This window comes from Pistacia vera, unplaced genomic scaffold (genome assembly GCF_008641045.1).
Source record: "Pistacia vera cultivar Batoury unplaced genomic scaffold, PisVer_v2 Contig949, whole genome shotgun sequence".
NCBI classification, from domain to species: Eukaryota; Viridiplantae; Streptophyta; class Magnoliopsida; order Sapindales; family Anacardiaceae; genus Pistacia; species Pistacia vera.
Window position 1 is genome coordinate 332,002 of NW_022196833.1, and position 17,583 is coordinate 349,584.

General features: G+C 34.1%; 3 protein-coding genes and 1 long non-coding RNA gene across 5 annotated transcripts; 2 read left to right on the forward strand and 2 right to left on the reverse strand.

Annotated features, from left to right (window-relative positions):
* The first annotated feature begins 800 nt into the window (after nt 1-800).
* LOC116120849 (aspartyl protease family protein 1) lies at nt 801-4,935 on the forward strand. Its single transcript, XM_031406821.1, has 10 exons — nt 801-1,154; nt 1,723-1,858; nt 2,236-2,471; nt 2,831-3,055; nt 3,150-3,285; nt 3,378-3,454; nt 3,539-3,638; nt 3,713-3,770; nt 4,313-4,384; nt 4,482-4,935. Exons 1-10 carry the CDS (start codon nt 847-849, stop codon nt 4,691-4,693), a joined length of 1,560 nt encoding a protein of 519 aa, XP_031262681.1. The 5' UTR covers nt 801-846; the 3' UTR covers nt 4,694-4,935.
* A 1,162-nt stretch (nt 4,936-6,097) lies between these two features.
* LOC116120832 (ESF1 homolog) lies at nt 6,098-8,856 on the reverse strand. The gene is made up of 4 exons (XM_031406803.1): nt 8,677-8,856; nt 8,431-8,559; nt 6,924-7,624; nt 6,098-6,690 (listed from the first exon to the last, which is right to left on the reverse strand). The coding sequence occupies exons 1-4, from the start codon at nt 8,854-8,856 to the stop codon at nt 6,375-6,377; spliced, it is 1,326 nt and encodes a 441-aa protein (XP_031262663.1). The 3' UTR covers nt 6,098-6,374.
* A 1,134-nt stretch (nt 8,857-9,990) lies between these two features.
* LOC116120850 lies at nt 9,991-10,893 on the forward strand. Its single transcript, XR_004126610.1, has 3 exons — nt 9,991-10,117; nt 10,658-10,729; nt 10,827-10,893. It is a non-coding gene; the product is annotated as an uncharacterized LOC116120850 (long non-coding RNA).
* A 1,549-nt stretch (nt 10,894-12,442) lies between these two features.
* LOC116120848 (ESF1 homolog) lies at nt 12,443-17,223 on the reverse strand. 2 transcript variants are annotated; one of them, XM_031406820.1, is made up of 7 exons: nt 16,643-17,223; nt 16,436-16,507; nt 16,070-16,290; nt 15,022-15,184; nt 14,776-14,904; nt 13,269-13,969; nt 12,443-13,035 (listed from the first exon to the last, which is right to left on the reverse strand). In XM_031406820.1, the coding sequence occupies exons 1-7, from the start codon at nt 17,126-17,128 to the stop codon at nt 12,720-12,722; spliced, it is 2,088 nt and encodes a 695-aa protein (XP_031262680.1). In that variant the 5' UTR covers nt 17,129-17,223; the 3' UTR covers nt 12,443-12,719. The 2 variants fall into 2 exon arrangements, with proteins under 2 accessions (XP_031262680.1, XP_031262678.1); XM_031406818.1 differs by having other exon boundaries at nt 16,436-16,510; nt 16,643-17,222.
* Nucleotides 17,224-17,583: the final 360 nt, after the last annotated feature.

Here is a 17,583-nt window from a genome sequence, read left to right on the forward strand (position 1 = left end):
TTTTAAAGGGTATTTAAATACTTAAAAAATACATTTGCAGTTTCCATGGAAATTTAATTTATTCAAATAATTAAACATGCACTAGTTGAAGTAATTCTTTGTTTTAAATGTTTGAGAATATTTTTTTAAATAAAAATGTTTAAGGTCATATTTTTTCACACCTTTAAGTTTCGAACCACTCAACAAAAAACTACTTTATTTCTTCGTCAATAGCTTTCCCTTTAGTAGTACGTATCTAATAATTGACCAAATTTTTTTTTCTTTGATGATAGGGAGCGTTCAGGTAATTTTGCGTGTATCTATATGGTGTTGAGATGTAAATAATAAACGATATATGATATGAATTTCAGAAATGAGAAACCCCTTTGAAAGGGTTTATTTTTAACTATTTAAAACACGAGGGGTTTTAGATAATTATCTTAAAATAAACAAAATCTAGCGAGAAAGAGGAGGACAATTGTAAAACAAAAGAAATATAAATTTAATCAGAAAAAACATTAATTTTTTTTTTTTTAAAATAAAAAAATCTAGAGGTCCCATCTGCTACCGCAATTTGGCACCAAACACTGCGCGGTCATCGCTTCACAGCGAGAGAAATCGAGAGATTTTGACTTCTCTCCTTCAAACTTATTTATCATCAACAATCTATTTAACACCAAACTTCAACTCAACTCGCCTCAGAAACGCCCAACTCGAACTCGAACTTAAACTCAGGAGGTGAGTTGAGCACGAACGCGTCAATTCACTTTAAATCAATCTTCACATTTCTATTTTCTTTCTCTCATCATTATTTTCTTTTCTTTTTTCCTTCACAAAATTCTCCTCCTCCTCTTCTTCTTCTGAGCCATGGCTGAGGCTAACTGTTTCAACTCTCTTTATGTTTTGCTAATGTTATTGTGCTGCGCCACGTGTTCCTACGGGTTTGGTACTTTCGGCTTTAGCATCCATCACCGTTTCTCGGATCCGGTTAAGGGAATTATGGCCGTTGATGACTTACCGGATAAAGGAAGTTTCTCTTACTACTCTGCTATGGCCCACCGTGACCGCGTGTTTCATGTTCATGGCCGTGGCCGTGGACTTGCAACGGAAAGTGATCAAACGCCGTTAACTTTTGAATATGGAAACGACACTTACCGACTCAATTCCCTTGGATTGTAAGCTAATCTTTCTCTGTTTTTTATTTTTTATTTATTTATTTTTTTCATTTATCTTCCTTTTCATATTTGAACTGTTGGAATTGTAATTTTGATGGTTGTGGAGAACTGTAGAGGTGATCCGTTGGCTCAAGTACTCAACTTATGTCAAATTGCTTGTTTCTTATATTTAGGAAATTTAGGAAGTCATTTTTTTAAAGAATTTTTACACCTATGTTTATAAATAGAAATTAATTTTGATTAATTTTTTTTAAAGGCCACCAGTTTTTAAGTTTATAAATTATAAGTTTGACGGAGAAGCTATATCGTAAAATAAAACAATAACATTTCATGATTTTCTTGCTTATTTAAGAACATGATTCAATTTATTTTCATTAAGTAAATTCGTTTATTATATTAAATGCATTTTCTTTATACGCTTTTTTTGGATCATATAATATTTTCAAATTGATATTTTAGTATTTTTTTTTCCCGTTAGTCTGAAGCTTATAAATTTATTGTACGGTGTTAACACTAAAATTTTTTCATGGAGTAACTAATAATTTATATATTTTCTTTTGAATTTCAGTTTATATTATGCCAATGTTTCGTTGGGTACACCAGCTTTGTCGTATCTGGTGGCGCTAGACACCGGAAGTGACCTGTTCTGGTTACCATGTGATTGTACCAGTTGTGTCCATGGCTTGAATACTACAACAGGGCAGGTTGTTACTTATATTTGGAGGGTGACTTTTAAATTTTAAGATTTTAGGTTGAATTTTGGCAATTTATTTCTAAATGGTTGCTGTGAACCTTCCAATATCATAAACATTCAGACTCATTTCTGTTAAAACTTTTAATATCAAATGAGTACTTTTAGAACTTGGGAAGCATCTGGAAAGTTATCCAAATGTATCTTTGGTAGGAATCTTTTTTATGTCTTTGAAACAGCTTGGCAATTGTTTGTTGAACGCTCTCTTTGGTCTTCTAGTTTCCTGTAAAACTCAAAACAAATTGATGCATTTGAGAGAGGTTGAAAAATATTTAATTTTTGTCTGCATACTTCCCTATTTCTACAGTCTAATGCAATTTTTTCATACAGGTAATAGAATTTAATATCTACAGCCCTAATGCATCATCAACAAGTTCAAAGGTTACTTGTAACAGCTCCTTATGTGAAAGCCAAAACCAGTGCCCTTCAACTACCAGTAATTGTCCTTATCAAGTTCGATATATTTCTGAGGGCACTTCATCAACTGGGACCTTGGTTGAGGATGTACTGCACTTGATCACAAATGATGATAATTCAAAACCTTTTAATCCTCGTATTACTTTTGGGTAGGCAAATTTCTTTATTTGTTACTTTGAAGTTGCGAATTTCACCAAAAAATCTTTTGAAATCTTCTACATGGTTTTGGTGCACAAAAATTCCCTTATTGAATTGCTGATATCAAATGGCTCTTATCCTTGGGATTATTACTTCCTACGAATGGAATCTTGATTCTGTTAGACCTAATATTATTGATACTAAAAAGATTATTGAAATTAACGTTGTAAACAGTAAGAGGGTTTAAAAGTTTCGTCCAAAACTTATTGAGTTCATATACTACCATAGATTCTATATATATATATATATATTTCCCACTGATATATTTATGTTACTTTCTGTTAAATTTAGATTTGCTACTCTATTGCAGTTGTGGTCGCGTTCAGACTGGTTCATTTTTGGATGGTGCAGCACCTAATGGTCTATTTGGGCTCGGTGTGGCCAACCAATCAGTTCCTAGCATCTTAGCAAGTCAGGGGCTAATACCAAATTCCTTTTCTATGTGCTTTGGGAATGATGGTGTTGGGAGAATCAGCTTTGGAGATCAAGGCAACTCAGGCCAAGGAGAAACACCGTTTTCTCTAAGGCAATCACAGTAAGTGATCACTTTGATCTTCCTTTCTCTGGTCCATTTGATCTACAATTCAAGTGAGCTGTACTAATCTTCTTGTACTGAAATTTCTTGTCAGTCCAACATACAATGTTACTGTCACTAAAATTGAGGTTGGGGGTTCTGCCTCTGATTTAGAGTTTACTGCAATCTTTGATTCTGGTACCTCGTTTACATACTTAAATGACCCAGCTTATACACAAATTTCTGAGAGTGTAAGTAGTTTACATAATTGTTTTTCTATTTTTTATACGAAGTTTCAGCTTACAATCTAATTACTTAATAATATGTTTTTCTTTTTTGGCAGTTCAATAACTTGGCACAAGAAAAACGATTTACATCTGAGAGCTCTCAGCTTCCTTTTGACTATTGTTATGTCTTAAGGTCATTTCTACATGCAAAAGACTACTTTATATTAGTTTTTTCCTTCTGAAATTGATCACTAACTTTCTCTTTACTTGCAAGCAGCTTAAATCAATCTAACTTCAGCTATCCAGTTGTGAATTTAACAATGAAAGGTGGCAACCCATTTTATGTCAATGAGCCAATAGTAGTTGTTTCCGCTGAGGTAAGTTCTCACTTCTACTGCAATGATTTTGACTCGTCTCACACTGCTGATGAAATTCATTGTTTTGTTTTCAGGATATCAGTTTATACTGTCTTGGTGTTGTCAAAAGTGATGATGTGAACATCATTGGACGTGAGTATTTTTATCCTCACTAGTGTTTCTTGTTTTGATCGTTCAATTGGTGTTTTGGCTTTTCAATGACTTGTCATTTGTCAAATTCAACTTAGTCAATTTCATTCTCTTTTGAAAAGACTTGAGATGATTGTTTTATGCTTGTGGAAGTTCTTCCTTGTAAACTTACCTATTTCTTTTTGTCTTTTTTTCTCTTCCTCCTTTTTGAAGAGGAAAGGGATGGCATAAGGCATTTCTTTTGGTACATTGATCAGATTCATTATATTTTTTCATCTCATATTTACCTATGCATATTATAGCAACAATGAAGGAATCTAGTTGTCTCTCATTCAAAGTAGTAACTTTCTAAAAAAATTATTAATTGTGAGTTTAAATTGAAAAGGCTTCTAGGAGAAATTGTTTTCCTTTTTGATTTATTCTAAATTATTACCATGATTTGACTTGGCTTTAGAATTTTATATACTGATAGCAATAATGTATGTTTGCAAGTATCCATTTAGTAATTGTTGCCTATAGTATAATTTTTGTTTCATTTGATCCAGAAAACTTCATGACTGGTTATAACATGGTCTTCAATCGAGAAAAGAATGTTTTGGGTTGGACGCCATCCAACTGTGAGTATTATCCCATCTAAACTTGACTTTCATGGTTTACATTTTCTTTTAAAACACTTGTAGTGAAACCTGGAAATGCATATACATTTTTTCTCAGGTTACAACGAAAGCAGCACCAGCATTTTCCCAGTTAGCCCACCCACAAATTCTGCAGTTCCACCAGCTACTGCTGTCAATCCAGAAGCCAGAACTAGTAACAGTAATAACACTCCCATATCGGCACCAACTACAGGAAGTCATTCACCTAATTTACACCCTTTCACTTGTGCTATTATGATGCTTCTTGTTTCCTTTTTAGCTGTTGTCTGATGTTTCTTTCCTTATCCTGAGAGTTTCTTTCCTTATCCTGAGAGTTTCTTTAAACCCTGTATCATATTGGTATTAGAGGTCATTTTTTCCTGGAAAAATGATATTTGCTTCTCATTTTTTTCGGAGTTAACATTATTTAAAGATGGGGTTGTATATATATAGGCTGTATGAACAGAGATCAGACCGGTAGGATAGATACTCCGGATTTGGCAGGTTATTTGAACAATTTCCATTATTATTAATAATATTATTATTATTATTTGTGAATTGCTTTTCGAATTTGTAACAAATTTCCTGATAAGCTGTATAGGAATTAGCCCTTGACATCTGAAAAGGTGGGAGCACAAGGGACAGTTAAAACATAAATCATAAACTTAATTTATGTAGAACAGTAGAAGATCAAAAATTGTGCATGAGATTATTTCTTATTCTGTTCAATTGAAAGATTAATTTTTGCCTACTTTTTATGAGCTGTAGTACTTTTAGCTCTAGGTTGGTAATGGTCCCATTTTGAGGGGATCTTTAAACCGAATGAAAGTAAACCAAGGGTTAAGTTTAAGGTATACGTTAAAAAGATAGTTGATGGTTTATTTTAGTCTTAACAGATAAACAGTTTCTCAAAACATGAAGCAACAGGCGACTGTGCTGTGACTAAAACATTCCCAGATTTTGGTTTTGCTGTTTCGGTATTGGTTTTTATTTTGTTGAATGAAAACAAGATAAAAGATGATGTTTAAGACACATTAATTAAAATAATATCACAAGATTCTTCAAAATGGTAGGGACTGGACTCTTGAGTATATTATTCAAGGTCTCTTGAGTTCGATTTTTTTCAATTGCTAATAGAGATGACCACTTAAAGGTTTACTTAGTTGTTAACTTTAACACCTAAGGGATTAGTCGAGATATACACAAAATTTAGGTGAATTCAAATTAGTCGAAAGACTCTAGTAATAAAAAACTGAATGAGAACCTCAAATAGAAAGAAATAAGCATTGAAAAAAAATTATTACTAAAACCCCTGAAAATTTGATACAAGTATTCAATAGCTGCAAGCTCACGCAGCAAGGAAACTAAATAATTCGAAAACAATTCAAAATATAAAGAAGCTAACAACAGACATTTGGGATCTCCAAACCAACAGCAAGTTCCATCAAAGAGCTTCGGGACTTTACATAGTAAATAATTTCAAGCAAATTACCAATTGCTTTTCCAAGTGGTCTACTGGATTAACTATTTTGAGGAAGGAATCAAGATGGCGATAAAAAATTTATACTACAAGCTTTGTCTAAAAGTATGAACCACTTAAATACAAAGAAGATATTGTCAACTCTACAAACTCATTAATTAGCGAAGCAAACAGCCACAAGTATAAATGCGAGAAGGTAAATACCATTTTGTAAATTTTGCAACATGTACTATCATTTTGTGACTCTTACATTATCAGTTTATGATAACCGCAGAATGAGGTTCTACATGAATACTCTTCTTTTTTCTTCTACAGATAGGCAACTTCAAAACGCTCAAAAGAATTAAAAAGGGTATCAACAGAATTGAGTTTAATAAGTTAACAACAAAAATGGCAATAAAATAAGCCAATAGTCTATGTAAAACTCTCTTAGCATCTCAATTTCCACAAGTGAAGAATAATAGGAAACACACCTTCTATTTCCTTGTCTTTTCATTTTCTTGTGGCTTTGGTCTTCTTCTTTACAGGTTTATAAACATCATTTTCCTCAACATCTATAGATGACAATCTATCTCTCTTTGGCCTCTTACCATTGGAGGGCAATTGAACTTGCTTGGATTTCATCTTGACTGATCTAACCAATGAAGACAACTCATGCTTTTCCCTCTTTGAAGAAGAAACATCGGCCTTCATGGGCATGGACACCTCAAGTTCACTAGATGGTAAATTACTGGGTTCATTATCGACCAATTCTCTGCGGTCGGTCTTCTGCTGCCTCTGTGCCACCTGCCGAGCATAAGCTGCACTCCTGCAAAACACAGAACCAGGATACTCAGCCGCAATACCATAAATTTAAACTCTATAATATCTTAAAGAGTTAAAATAAGGCAATTATATGACAAATTGAAAAAAGTTAATTTAAAAGAACATGATCATTCAAACATCAAGATCAAGTACTGTCTTCGGGTCACAAAAGTGATTCTAATTCATATAACTCTTGTTTTAGAATGAATTTAAAATTGGGTTTGGAATTGTTCATACCTTTTGAACTGTGGATCAGTGGGATCCAAAGCATAAAGAGGAGAAGTGAACAAAGCTGAAAACCGCGGATCTTCACAGTCAACAGTAGGTATTTTGCCTTCAATTGGAACTTCTTTTCTCTTTTTCCCCTTGGCCTTCTTAGGCTTTAAATTATATCCCTTCAAACCATTATCCATCCCTTTGTCATCAGCCAATAATAACTCAAGCTCTGCCATGCTTGCATTTGCTTCTACATCTGTATCTTGATGTTGCTTTCCTTCTTTTTCACCTTTACTCTGAGACCCCTTTTTACTCTTCTTAACTGAAGGCTCCTCAACGAAAAAATCATCTGCTTCTTCTACTGCCTCTTGATCAGTATCACTACTCTCCTCATCTGATGAATACTTTGATTTATTTTTCCTGGACTTCTTTTTCTCACGTCTTTTCCTGAGATAGGCCTCCCAAACTGTTTCTGACTTCTTATCCTTCTTTTCCAAAATGCGCTTGCTTATATCCTCCAAACCAGTATTGAAAGTGACCTCCATATCCTGGCCATCCTCCTCACCGTCTCCATCTGAACCATCAACAGACTGGAGTAAAGCACGGTACATATCTCGTTTTTTACTCTTTTCATCAGATTGCTCCTCTGTGACATTATCATCTTCATCATCACTTTCACTCTCTTCAGAAGCCAAAAACTCCTTTATTTCCAACTGAGCTAGCTGCATGAAAACAGACAGTATCAGAGGATATCAACATTAAGAAATTTGAACGAGTGGTGAAGTGGAAACATTATCTCCATACTGTTTTTTACGAGACTCGTTGATTTTATAAATGTCCTTCTTGTTATCCCTATTATCATCGTTTTGTCTAATATGCAACTTTCATGGCCTCTCAAAAAGTGACAAATAAACCAAGCAACATGGTTATCCACATTCACATGGAGAAATACATCAAATTATGGAAACATTTTGAATCAAACAACACTAATATGTAGGTCAAATGTTTATCTGTCCTTACTAGTGATATTATCATCTGCTATATGGCCAAAACAAAAAAGTAAATACAATTGAAAAACACAAGCCTTTGACTCATTCTACCTGAATCCCAAAGAGGAAGAAAAAGTAGTTTCCCAGGAAGACAAGTAGCCCCTAGAGTTGGAAAACAGATTTTGCATTGCATATGAAGACAGACACAAATATGACATTGACCCTTAGCTACCATCTTAACATTCAAAGATTGTAAAAGTAGCTTACATGTGATCTTGAAGAACTGACTGCATCAATACAAAATATTGCACACAAATATGCTAAAACTTCAGTCTCAATGCAACACTTAAAAGGCACCATTTTCAAAAAAAAAAAATTAAGCAAAGAGAAACTGATCACTAAAGTAAAGCAACCATTTGAATAGATGGAATACAACACAAAACTGAACTCTATATTATATTAGACTAAAATTTCACAAGAATCAGAAGAAGAATCATCATAAACATACTTGTTACAAATTCTAGATTTAGCACACCGACCTGATCAGCATTAAATTTTCGATTCAAGGTCTTTGAACGGTCTGGTTCATCGTCGTCCCAAGAAAGATGAACATTACTATGTTGCAGGGCTTTGGTATAAAAATCTAAACCCCCATAGTTTGTAGGAGCCTGAACAAAAACAAGGATTATCAATAACTCCACTTTATTGCTATAAACACAAACCTATACAGCACATATATTTATAAATATATTAGCACCTCTTGATCATATGGCAAAGATACATACCTCTCTTGCAACATCCCGATGCGGATGTTTAAATTCCATAGAGTCAGGAATAAATCTCAAATCAAGCTTGTTTGATGATCTTTCAAACTCAACTCCATCACAAGATTTGTAAAGGTAGTCTGCTGTTGCACTAGAATCACATTCCACAACAGCATAGTAGTACCTGAGAGAAAGTGACATATACTTTTATGAACACCTTATAAAAGAAGGAGAAAAACAAAGGTATGATAAAGTGAGCAAGATAACTATTCATTCATTAAGTCAAGTAAAGCAGTTTTTGATAATGGGTAATGATACAAAACTCAAAAAGAACTCAAAAATCTCATCCCAAATGATGCATTCATACTTGTCACTGACGTATAAAGTATAAGCTAATGATAATAAGCTGATGTGATAAGTGACATGGTGATATCATATATAATAGCACAACACTTGGGATGTGAATTTTGTAATACTACTCGAGATATGTAGTATTACTCTTTCTAAGATGACTATGGGCTGGGACTAAAATTATAAAACATTGTGAACTCACAGTTTAATGGACATCTAGACTTAAATAAAGTTCAACACACACAAATAGTATTCAAAAGCCCAAATTATGAGTAACAAGGATTGCAAAATCCTCACAGAAGAGGCATTACATTATTCAGTTTATGTAACCGCAAGAATGAGGTTCTACATGAATACTCTTCTTTTTTCTTCTACAGATGGCAACTTCAAAACGCTCAAAAGAATTAAAAAGGGTATCAACAGAAGTGAGTTTAATAAGTTACACACAATGGCAATAAAATAAGCCAATATTCTATGTAAAACTCTCTTAGCATCTCAATTTCCACAAGTGAAGAATATAGGAAACACACCTTCTATTTCCTGTCTTTTCATTTTCTTGTGGCTTTGGTCTTCTTCTTTACAGGTTTATAAACATCATTTTCCTCAACATCTATAGATGACAATCTATCTCTCTTTGGCCTCTTACCATTGGAGGGCAATTGAACTTGCTTGGATTTCATCTTGACTGATCTAACCATGAACAACTCATGCTTTTCCCTCTTTGAAGAGAAACATCGGCCTTCATGGGCATGGACCCTCAAGTCACTAGATGGTAAATTACTGGGTTCATTATCGACCAATTCTCTCCGGTCGTCTTCTGCTGCCTCTGTCCACCTGCCGAGCATAAGCTGCACTCCTGCAAAACACAGAACCAGGATATCAGCCGCATACCTAATTTAAACTCTATAATATCTTAAAGAGTTAAAATAAGGCAATTATTGACAAATTGAAAAAGTTAATTTAAAAGAACATTACTGAGGTAAGTTCTCACTTCTACTGCAATGATTTTGACTCGTCTCACACTGCTGATGAAATTCATTGTTTTGTTTTCAGGATATCAGTTTATACTGTCTTGGTGTTGTCAAAAGTGATGATGTGAACATCATTGGACGTGAGTATTTTTATCCTCACTAGTGTTTCTTGTTTTGATCGTTCAATTGGTGTTTTGGCTTTTCAATGACTTGTCATTTGTCAAATTCAACTTAGTCAATTTCATTCTCTTTTGAAAAGACTTGAGATGATTGTTTTATGCTTGTGGAAGTTCTTCCTTGTAAACTACCTATTTCTTTTTGTCTTTTTTTCTCTTCCTCCTTTTTGAAGAGGAAAGGGATGGCATAAGGCATTTTTTTGGTACATTGATCAGATTCATTATATTTTTTCATCTCATATTTACCTATGCATATTATAGCAACAATGAAGGAATCTAGTTGTCTCTCATTCAAAGTAGTAACTTTCTAAAAAAATTATTAATTGTGAGTTTAAATTGAAAAGGCTTCTAGGAGAAATTGTTTTCCTTTTTGATTTATTCTAAATTATTACCATGATTTGACTTGGCTTTAGAATTTTATATACTGATAGCAATAATGTATGTTTGCAAGTATCCATTTAGTAATTGTTGCCTATAGTATAATTTTTGTTTCATTTGATCCAGAAAACTTCATGACTGGTTATAACATGGTCTTCAATCGAGAAAAGAATGTTTTGGGTTGGACGCCATCCAACTGTGAGTATTATCCCATCTAAACTTGACTTTCATGGTTTACATTTTCTTTTAAAACACTTGTAGTGAAACCTGGAAATGCATATACATTTTTTCTCAGGTTACAACGAAAGCAGCACCAGCATTTTCCCAGTTAGCCCACCCACAAATTCTGCAGTTCCACCAGCTACTGCTGTCAATCCAGAAGCCAGAACTAGTAACAGTAATAACACTCCCATATCGGCACCAACTACAGGAAGTCATTCACCTAATTTACACCCTTTCACTTGTGCTATTATGATGCTTCTTGTTTCCTTTTTAGCTGTTGTCTGATGTTTCTTTCCTTATCCTGAGAGTTTCTTTCCTTATCCTGAGAGTTTCTTTAAACCCTGTATCATATTGGTATTAGAGGTCATTTTTTCCTGGAAAAATGATATTTGCTTCTCATTTTTTTCGGAGTTAACATTATTTAAAGATGGGGTTGTATATATATAGGCTGTATGAACAGAGATCAGACCGGTAGGATAGATACTCCGGATTTGGCAGGTTATTTGAACAATTTCCATTATTATTAATAATATTATTATTATTATTTGTGAATTGCTTTTCGAATTTGTAACAAATTTCCTGATAAGCTGTATAGGAATTAGCCCTTGACATCTGAAAAGGTGGGAGCACAAGGGACAGTTAAAACATAAATCATAAACTTAATTTATGTAGAACAGTAGAAGATCAAAAATTGTGCATGAGATTATTTCTTATTCTGTTCAATTGAAAGATTAATTTTTGCCTACTTTTTATGAGCTGTAGTACTTTTAGCTCTAGGTTGGTAATGGTCCCATTTTGAGGGGATCTTTAAACCGAATGAAAGTAAACCAAGGGTTAAGTTTAAGGTATACGTTAAAAAGATAGTTGATGGTTTATTTTAGTCTTAACAGATAAACAGTTTCTCAAAACATGAAGCAACAGGCGACTGTGCTGTGACTAAAACATTCCCAGATTTTGGTTTTGCTGTTTCGGTATTGGTTTTTATTTTGTTGAATGAAAACAAGATAAAAGATGATGTTTAAGACACATTAATTAAAATAATATCACAAGATTCTTCAAAATGGTAGGGACTGGACTCTTGAGTATATTATTCAAGGTCTCTTGAGTTCGATTTTTTTCAATTGCTAATAGAGATGACCACTTAAAGGTTTACTTAGTTGTTAACTTTAACACCTAAGGGATTAGTCGAGATATACACAAAATTTAGGTGAATTCAAATTAGTCGAAAGACTCTAGTAATAAAAAACTGAATGAGAACCTCAAATAGAAAGAAATAAGCATTGAAAAAAAATTATTACTAAAACCCCTGAAAATTTGATACAAGTATTCAATAGCTGCAAGCTCACGCAGCAAGGAAACTAAATAATTCGAAAACAATTCAAAATATAAAGAAGCTAACAACAGACATTTGGGATCTCCAAACCAACAGCAAGTTCCATCAAAGAGCTTCGGGACTTTACATAGTAAATAATTTCAAGCAAATTACCAATTGCTTTTCCAAGTGGTCTACGGGATTAACTATTTTGAGGAAGGAATCAAGATGGCGATAAAAAATTTATACTACAAGCTTTGTCTAAAAATATGAACCACTTAAATACAAAGAAGATATTGTCAACTCTACAAACTCATTAATTAGCGAAGCAAACAGCCACAAGTATAAATGCGAGAAGGTACATACCATTTTGTAAATTTTGCAACATGTACTATCATTTTGTGACTCTTACATTATCAGTTTATGATAACCGCAGAATGAGGTTCTACATGAATACTCTTCTTTTTTCTTCTACAGATAGGCAACTTCAAAACGCTCAAAAGAATTAAAAAGGGTATCAACAGAATTGAGTTTAATAAGTTAACAACAAAAATGGCAATAAAATAAGCCAATAGTCTATGTAAAACTCTCTTAGCATCTCAATTTCCACAAGTGAAGAATAATAGGAAACACACCTTCTATTTCCTTGTCTTTTCATTTTCTTGTGGCTTTGGTCTTCTTCTTTACAGGTTTATAAACATCATTTTCCTCAACATCTATAGATGACAATCTATCTCTCTTTGGCCTCTTACCATTGGAGGGCAATTGAACTTGCTTGGATTTCATCTTGACTGATCTAACCAATGAAGACAACTCATGCTTTTCCCTCTTTGAAGAAGAAACATCGGCCTTCATGGGCATGGACACCTCAAGTTCACTAGATGGTAAATTACTGGGTTCATTATCGACCAATTCTCTGCGGTCGGTCTTCTGCTGCCTCTGTGCCACCTGCCGAGCATAAGCTGCACTCCTGCAAAACACAGAACCAGGATACTCAGCCGCAATACCATAAATTTAAACTCTATAATATCTTAAAGAGTTAAAATAAGGCAATTATATGACAAATTGAAAAAAGTTAATTTAAAAGAACATGATCATTCAAACATCAAGATCAAGTACTGTCTTCGGGTCACAAAAGTGATTCTAATTCATATAACTCTTGTTTTAGAATGAATTTAAAATTGGGTTTGGAATTGTTCATACCTTTTGAACTGTGGATCAGTGGGATCCAAAGCATAAAGAGGAGAAGTGAACAAAGCTGAAAACCGCGGATCTTCACAGTCAACAGTAGGTATTTTGCCTTCAATTGGAACTTCTTTTCTCTTTTTCCCCTTGGCCTTCTTAGGCTTTAAATTATATCCCTTCAAACCATTATCCATCCCTTTGTCATCAGCCAATAATAACTCAAGCTCTGCCATGCTTGCATTTGCTTCTACATCTGTATCTTGATGTTGCTTTCCTTCTTTTTCACCTTTACTCTGAGACCCCTTTTTACTCTTCTTAACTGAAGGCTCCTCAACGAAAAAATCATCTGCTTCTTCTACTGCCTCTTGATCAGTATCACTACTCTCCTCATCTGATGAATACTTTGATTTATTTTTCCTGGACTTCTTTTTCTCACGTCTTTTCCTGAGATAGGCCTCCCAAACTGTTTCTGACTTCTTATCCTTCTTTTCCAAAATGCGCTTGCTTATATCCTCCAAACCAGTATTGAAAGTGACCTCCATATCCTGGCCATCCTCCTCACCGTCTCCATCTGAACCATCAACAGACTGGAGTAAAGCACGGTACATATCTCGTTTTTTACTCTTTTCATCAGATTGCTCCTCTGTGACATTATCATCTTCATCATCACTTTCACTCTCTTCAGAAGCCAAAAACTCCTTTATTTCCAACTGAGCTAGCTGCATGAAAACAGACAGTATCAGAGGATATCAACATTAAGAAATTTGAACGAGTGGTGAAGTGGAAACATTATCTCCATACTGTTTTTTACGAGACTCGTTGATTTTATAAATGTCCTTCTTGTTATCCCTATTATCATCGTTTTGTCTAATATGCAACTTTCATGGCCTCTCAAAAAGTGACAAATAAACCAAGCAACATGGTTATCCACATTCACATGGAGAAATACATCAAATTATGGAAACATTTTGAATCAAACAACACTAATATGTAGGTCAAATGTTTATCTGTCCTTACTAGTGATATTATCATCTGCTATATGGCCAAAACAAAAAAGTAAATACAATTGAAAAACACAAGCCTTTGACTCATTCTACCTGAATCCCAAAGAGGAAGAAAAAGTAGTTTCCCAGGAAGACAAGTAGCCCCTAGAGTTGGAAAACAGATTTTGCATTGCATATGAAGACAGACACAAATATGACATTGACCCTTAGCTACCATCTTAACATTCAAAGATTGTAAAAGTAGCTTACATGTGATCTTGAAGAACTGACTGCATCAATACAAAATATTGCACACAAATATGCTAAAACTTCAGTCTCAATGCAACACTTAAAAGGCACCATTTTCAAAAAAAAAAAATTAAGCAAAGAGAAACTGATCACTAAAGTAAAGCAACCATTTGAATAGATGGAATACAACACAAAACTGAACTCTATATTATATTAGACTAAAATTTCACAAGAATCAGAAGAAGAATCATCATAAACATACTTGTTACAAATTCTAGATTTAGCACACCGACCTGATCAGCATTAAATTTTCGATTCAAGGTCTTTGAACGGTCTGGTTCATCGTCGTCCCAAGAAAGATGAACATTACTATGTTGCAGGGCTTTGGTATAAAAATCTAAACCCCCATAGTTTGTAGGAGCCTGAACAAAAACAAGGATTATCAATAACTCCACTTTATTGCTATAAACACAAACCTATACAGCACATATATTTATAAATATATTAGCACCTCTTGATCATATGGCAAAGATACATACCTCTCTTGCAACATCCCGATGCGGATGTTTAAATTCCATAGAGTCAGGAATAAATCTCAAATCAAGCTTGTTTGATGATCTTTCAAACTCAACTCCATCACAAGCTTTGTAAAGGTAGTCTGCTGTTGCACTAGAATCACATTCCACAACAGCATAGTAGTACCTGAGAGAAAGTGACATATACTTTTATAAACACCTTATAAAAGAAGGAGAAAAACAAAGGTATGATAAAGTAAGCAAGATAACTATTCATTCATTAAGTCAAGTAAAGCAGTTTTTGATAATGGGTAATGATACAAAACTCAAAAAGAACTCAAAAATCTCATCCCAAATGATGCATTCATACTTGTCACTGACGTATAAAGTATAAGCTAATGATAATAAGCTGATGTGATAAGTGACATGGTGATACCATATATAATAGCACAACACTTGGGATGTGAATTTTGTAATACTACTCGAGATATGTAGTATTAATCTTTCTAAGATGACTATGGGCTAGGACTAAAATTATAAAACATTATGAACTCACAGTTTAATGGACATCTAGACATAAATAAAGTTCAACACACACAAATAGTATTCAAAAGCCCAAATTATGAGTAACAAGGATTGCAAAATCCTCACAGAAGAGGCACAAAATCACCCAGCAAACTATTTAGTCCATACGGAGCTAATATGGGATGATATAACTAGAAGTGTAGAACCCTCTAGAAAGTTGCAACCTAATCAGACAGACTTACTTTAAGCTCACTAAGAATAAATCACTATGGTTAAAATCAACAGACTAATTTATAAGTTATGTCAAATTCTAAAATAGCCTGGAGCTAATATGGGATGATATAACTAAATCCCTTGATGACTACACCAAACAAAGTGAAATTTATTCACAGCAACATCAATGAGCCTGTCACATCAGATGAAACAACTTTCGGAGACAAGGATGAGATGAGAGTATCTATATACACAACTTAAATCTTATCTTACACATATACTAAAATGTTGAAAAATACAATAGAACAAGAAAAAGAAACAAAATTTCAATCACCTGAGCCTACTTTTCTCGTAAGCACGCAATTTCTCCTCGTCAATTTCATCATTGTCTTCTTCATCACTGTTCTTATCTTCATCATCGAATAGACCAACAGGGCCATGAACTTCTTCCTCTTTCATTCGCTGAATTCCAAACTCAGATGGATAGACAGCGACAGACAGAATTTGTCCATCTTTTGGCAGAAATGAACTTAATATAACATACAAGTCAACAGCCTACATTACGAAAACAAAAAAATTGAGCATAATCACATAAATACCACCGCAACAAGACTATTATCTGATTCAATTCAGTTTATGTACATTTATCCTCCATACAGTATATAATTAAAAGAGATCGAAGTTATCTTTTCTCGCGTACCTTAACATGTCTCCAATCCATATTAACAACAGCGAGCCTGTGCGTTTCTTTCTCAATTTCTGGTATAGCTTCCTGCTGCTCCAAAAAATAAATCCAGTAAATTTTGCATAAAAAATGAATTCAAATTTTCGACTTCAAAGTTTGTAACGATACAAACAGAAAAATTTTGCCACTCAATTATCTTTACAAAACCCATTCAAAATTTACCTCCTCTTCAGGCCCTTCACTCTCATAAACATCCTCTTCTTCTTCTTCATCAGAACTACTCTCATCCAAGTCATCATCCTCATCCTCCGACTCACTCTTTATCGCCACGTCACCAGTTTCCTCCAATTCACTTTCGCTTTCACTTTCACTCCCTAATCCTTTCTCTTCCTGTTCTTCTTTCTTTTCATTTTCTTCTTCAATTTTGTAGTAATGTCGCAGAGAATTGGCAGAGCTTTTGTGCTTCTCTTTAGGCCTGCCTCTTTTGTCGTACTGAGCCGAGGACGACGCGAAGTTCTTGTCAGTGAACATGCGTTTGAACCGAGAGTCAATCTCAACCTTCGATTTTTGCTTCGGCACATTCTGGAACCTAGGGTCCGAGTGTACGGACGCGAATCGAGAGTCTGTGATGATCTTCTTCTTGTTGTCGATGTCATCTGAATCATCCTTTTCCTTACTTTTTCTTTTAACTTTGTTTTTGGAACCCATGTTTTAGATTTAGGGTTTTTTGAAAATGAACAGAGACAGTGAGAGAGCAAACAGAAGCACTGAAGCAGAAAAAAAACGTCACTTACTCGGTAGGCAATTTAGGGTTTAACGGAATAAAGTTGATGACAACAGGCGTTTGGATACGGGAGCGCATGTGACCAACACCAGTTTAGCTGAAATTGCGAATAGGCTTATGCTAACTTTGGGCTGGGCCTACTGAATTTCTAAATGGTCATTTTGAATTCAACAATATTATCCTTACAAAGAATTATAAAGATTTTCGTACAAAGTAAAGTGACAAAAAATAAATAGATGAATAAAATAAAAAATCAAACTCATTACATTCACTCTTTTAAAAATTCACTTTGTATGAAAATTTCTTTGTAAGTATAACATTACTCTTTTGAATATCCCTAACCGACTTTCTAAACAATCCTCATCAAGATCTTTTGCTA

Excerpts from the sequence above, each read along its gene's own strand:
- LOC116120849 (XM_031406821.1), top strand. The coding sequence starts at position 847 with ATGGCTGAGGCTAACTGTTTCAACTCTCTTTATGTTTTGCTAATGTTA. Across the intron at positions 1,155-1,722 it reads CGACTCAATTCCCTTGGATT|TTTATATTATGCCAATGTTT; the intron begins GTAAGCTAATCT and ends TTTGAATTTCAG. Across the intron at positions 3,455-3,538 it reads GACTATTGTTATGTCTTAAG|CTTAAATCAATCTAACTTCA; the intron begins GTCATTTCTACA and ends ACTTGCAAGCAG.
- LOC116120832 (XM_031406803.1), bottom strand. The coding sequence starts at position 8,856 with ATGTCACTTTCTCTCAGGTACTACTATGCTGTTGTGGAATGTGATTCT. Across the intron at positions 7,625-8,430 it reads GAAAATTTAATGCTGATCAG|CTAGCTCAGTTGGAAATAAA; the intron begins GTCGGTGTGCTA and ends GTTTTCATGCAG. Across the intron at positions 6,691-6,923 it reads ACTGATCCACAGTTCAAAAG|GAGTGCAGCTTATGCTCGGC; the intron begins GTATGAACAATT and ends TGTGTTTTGCAG.
- LOC116120848 (XM_031406818.1), bottom strand. The coding sequence starts at position 17,128 with ATGGGTTCCAAAAACAAAGTTAAAAGAAAAAGTAAGGAAAAGGATGAT. Across the intron at positions 16,511-16,642 it reads GTGAAGGGCCTGAAGAGGAG|CAGGAAGCTATACCAGAAAT; the intron begins GTAAATTTTGAA and ends TTTTTGGAGCAG. Across the intron at positions 13,970-14,775 it reads GAAAATTTAATGCTGATCAG|CTAGCTCAGTTGGAAATAAA; the intron begins GTCGGTGTGCTA and ends GTTTTCATGCAG.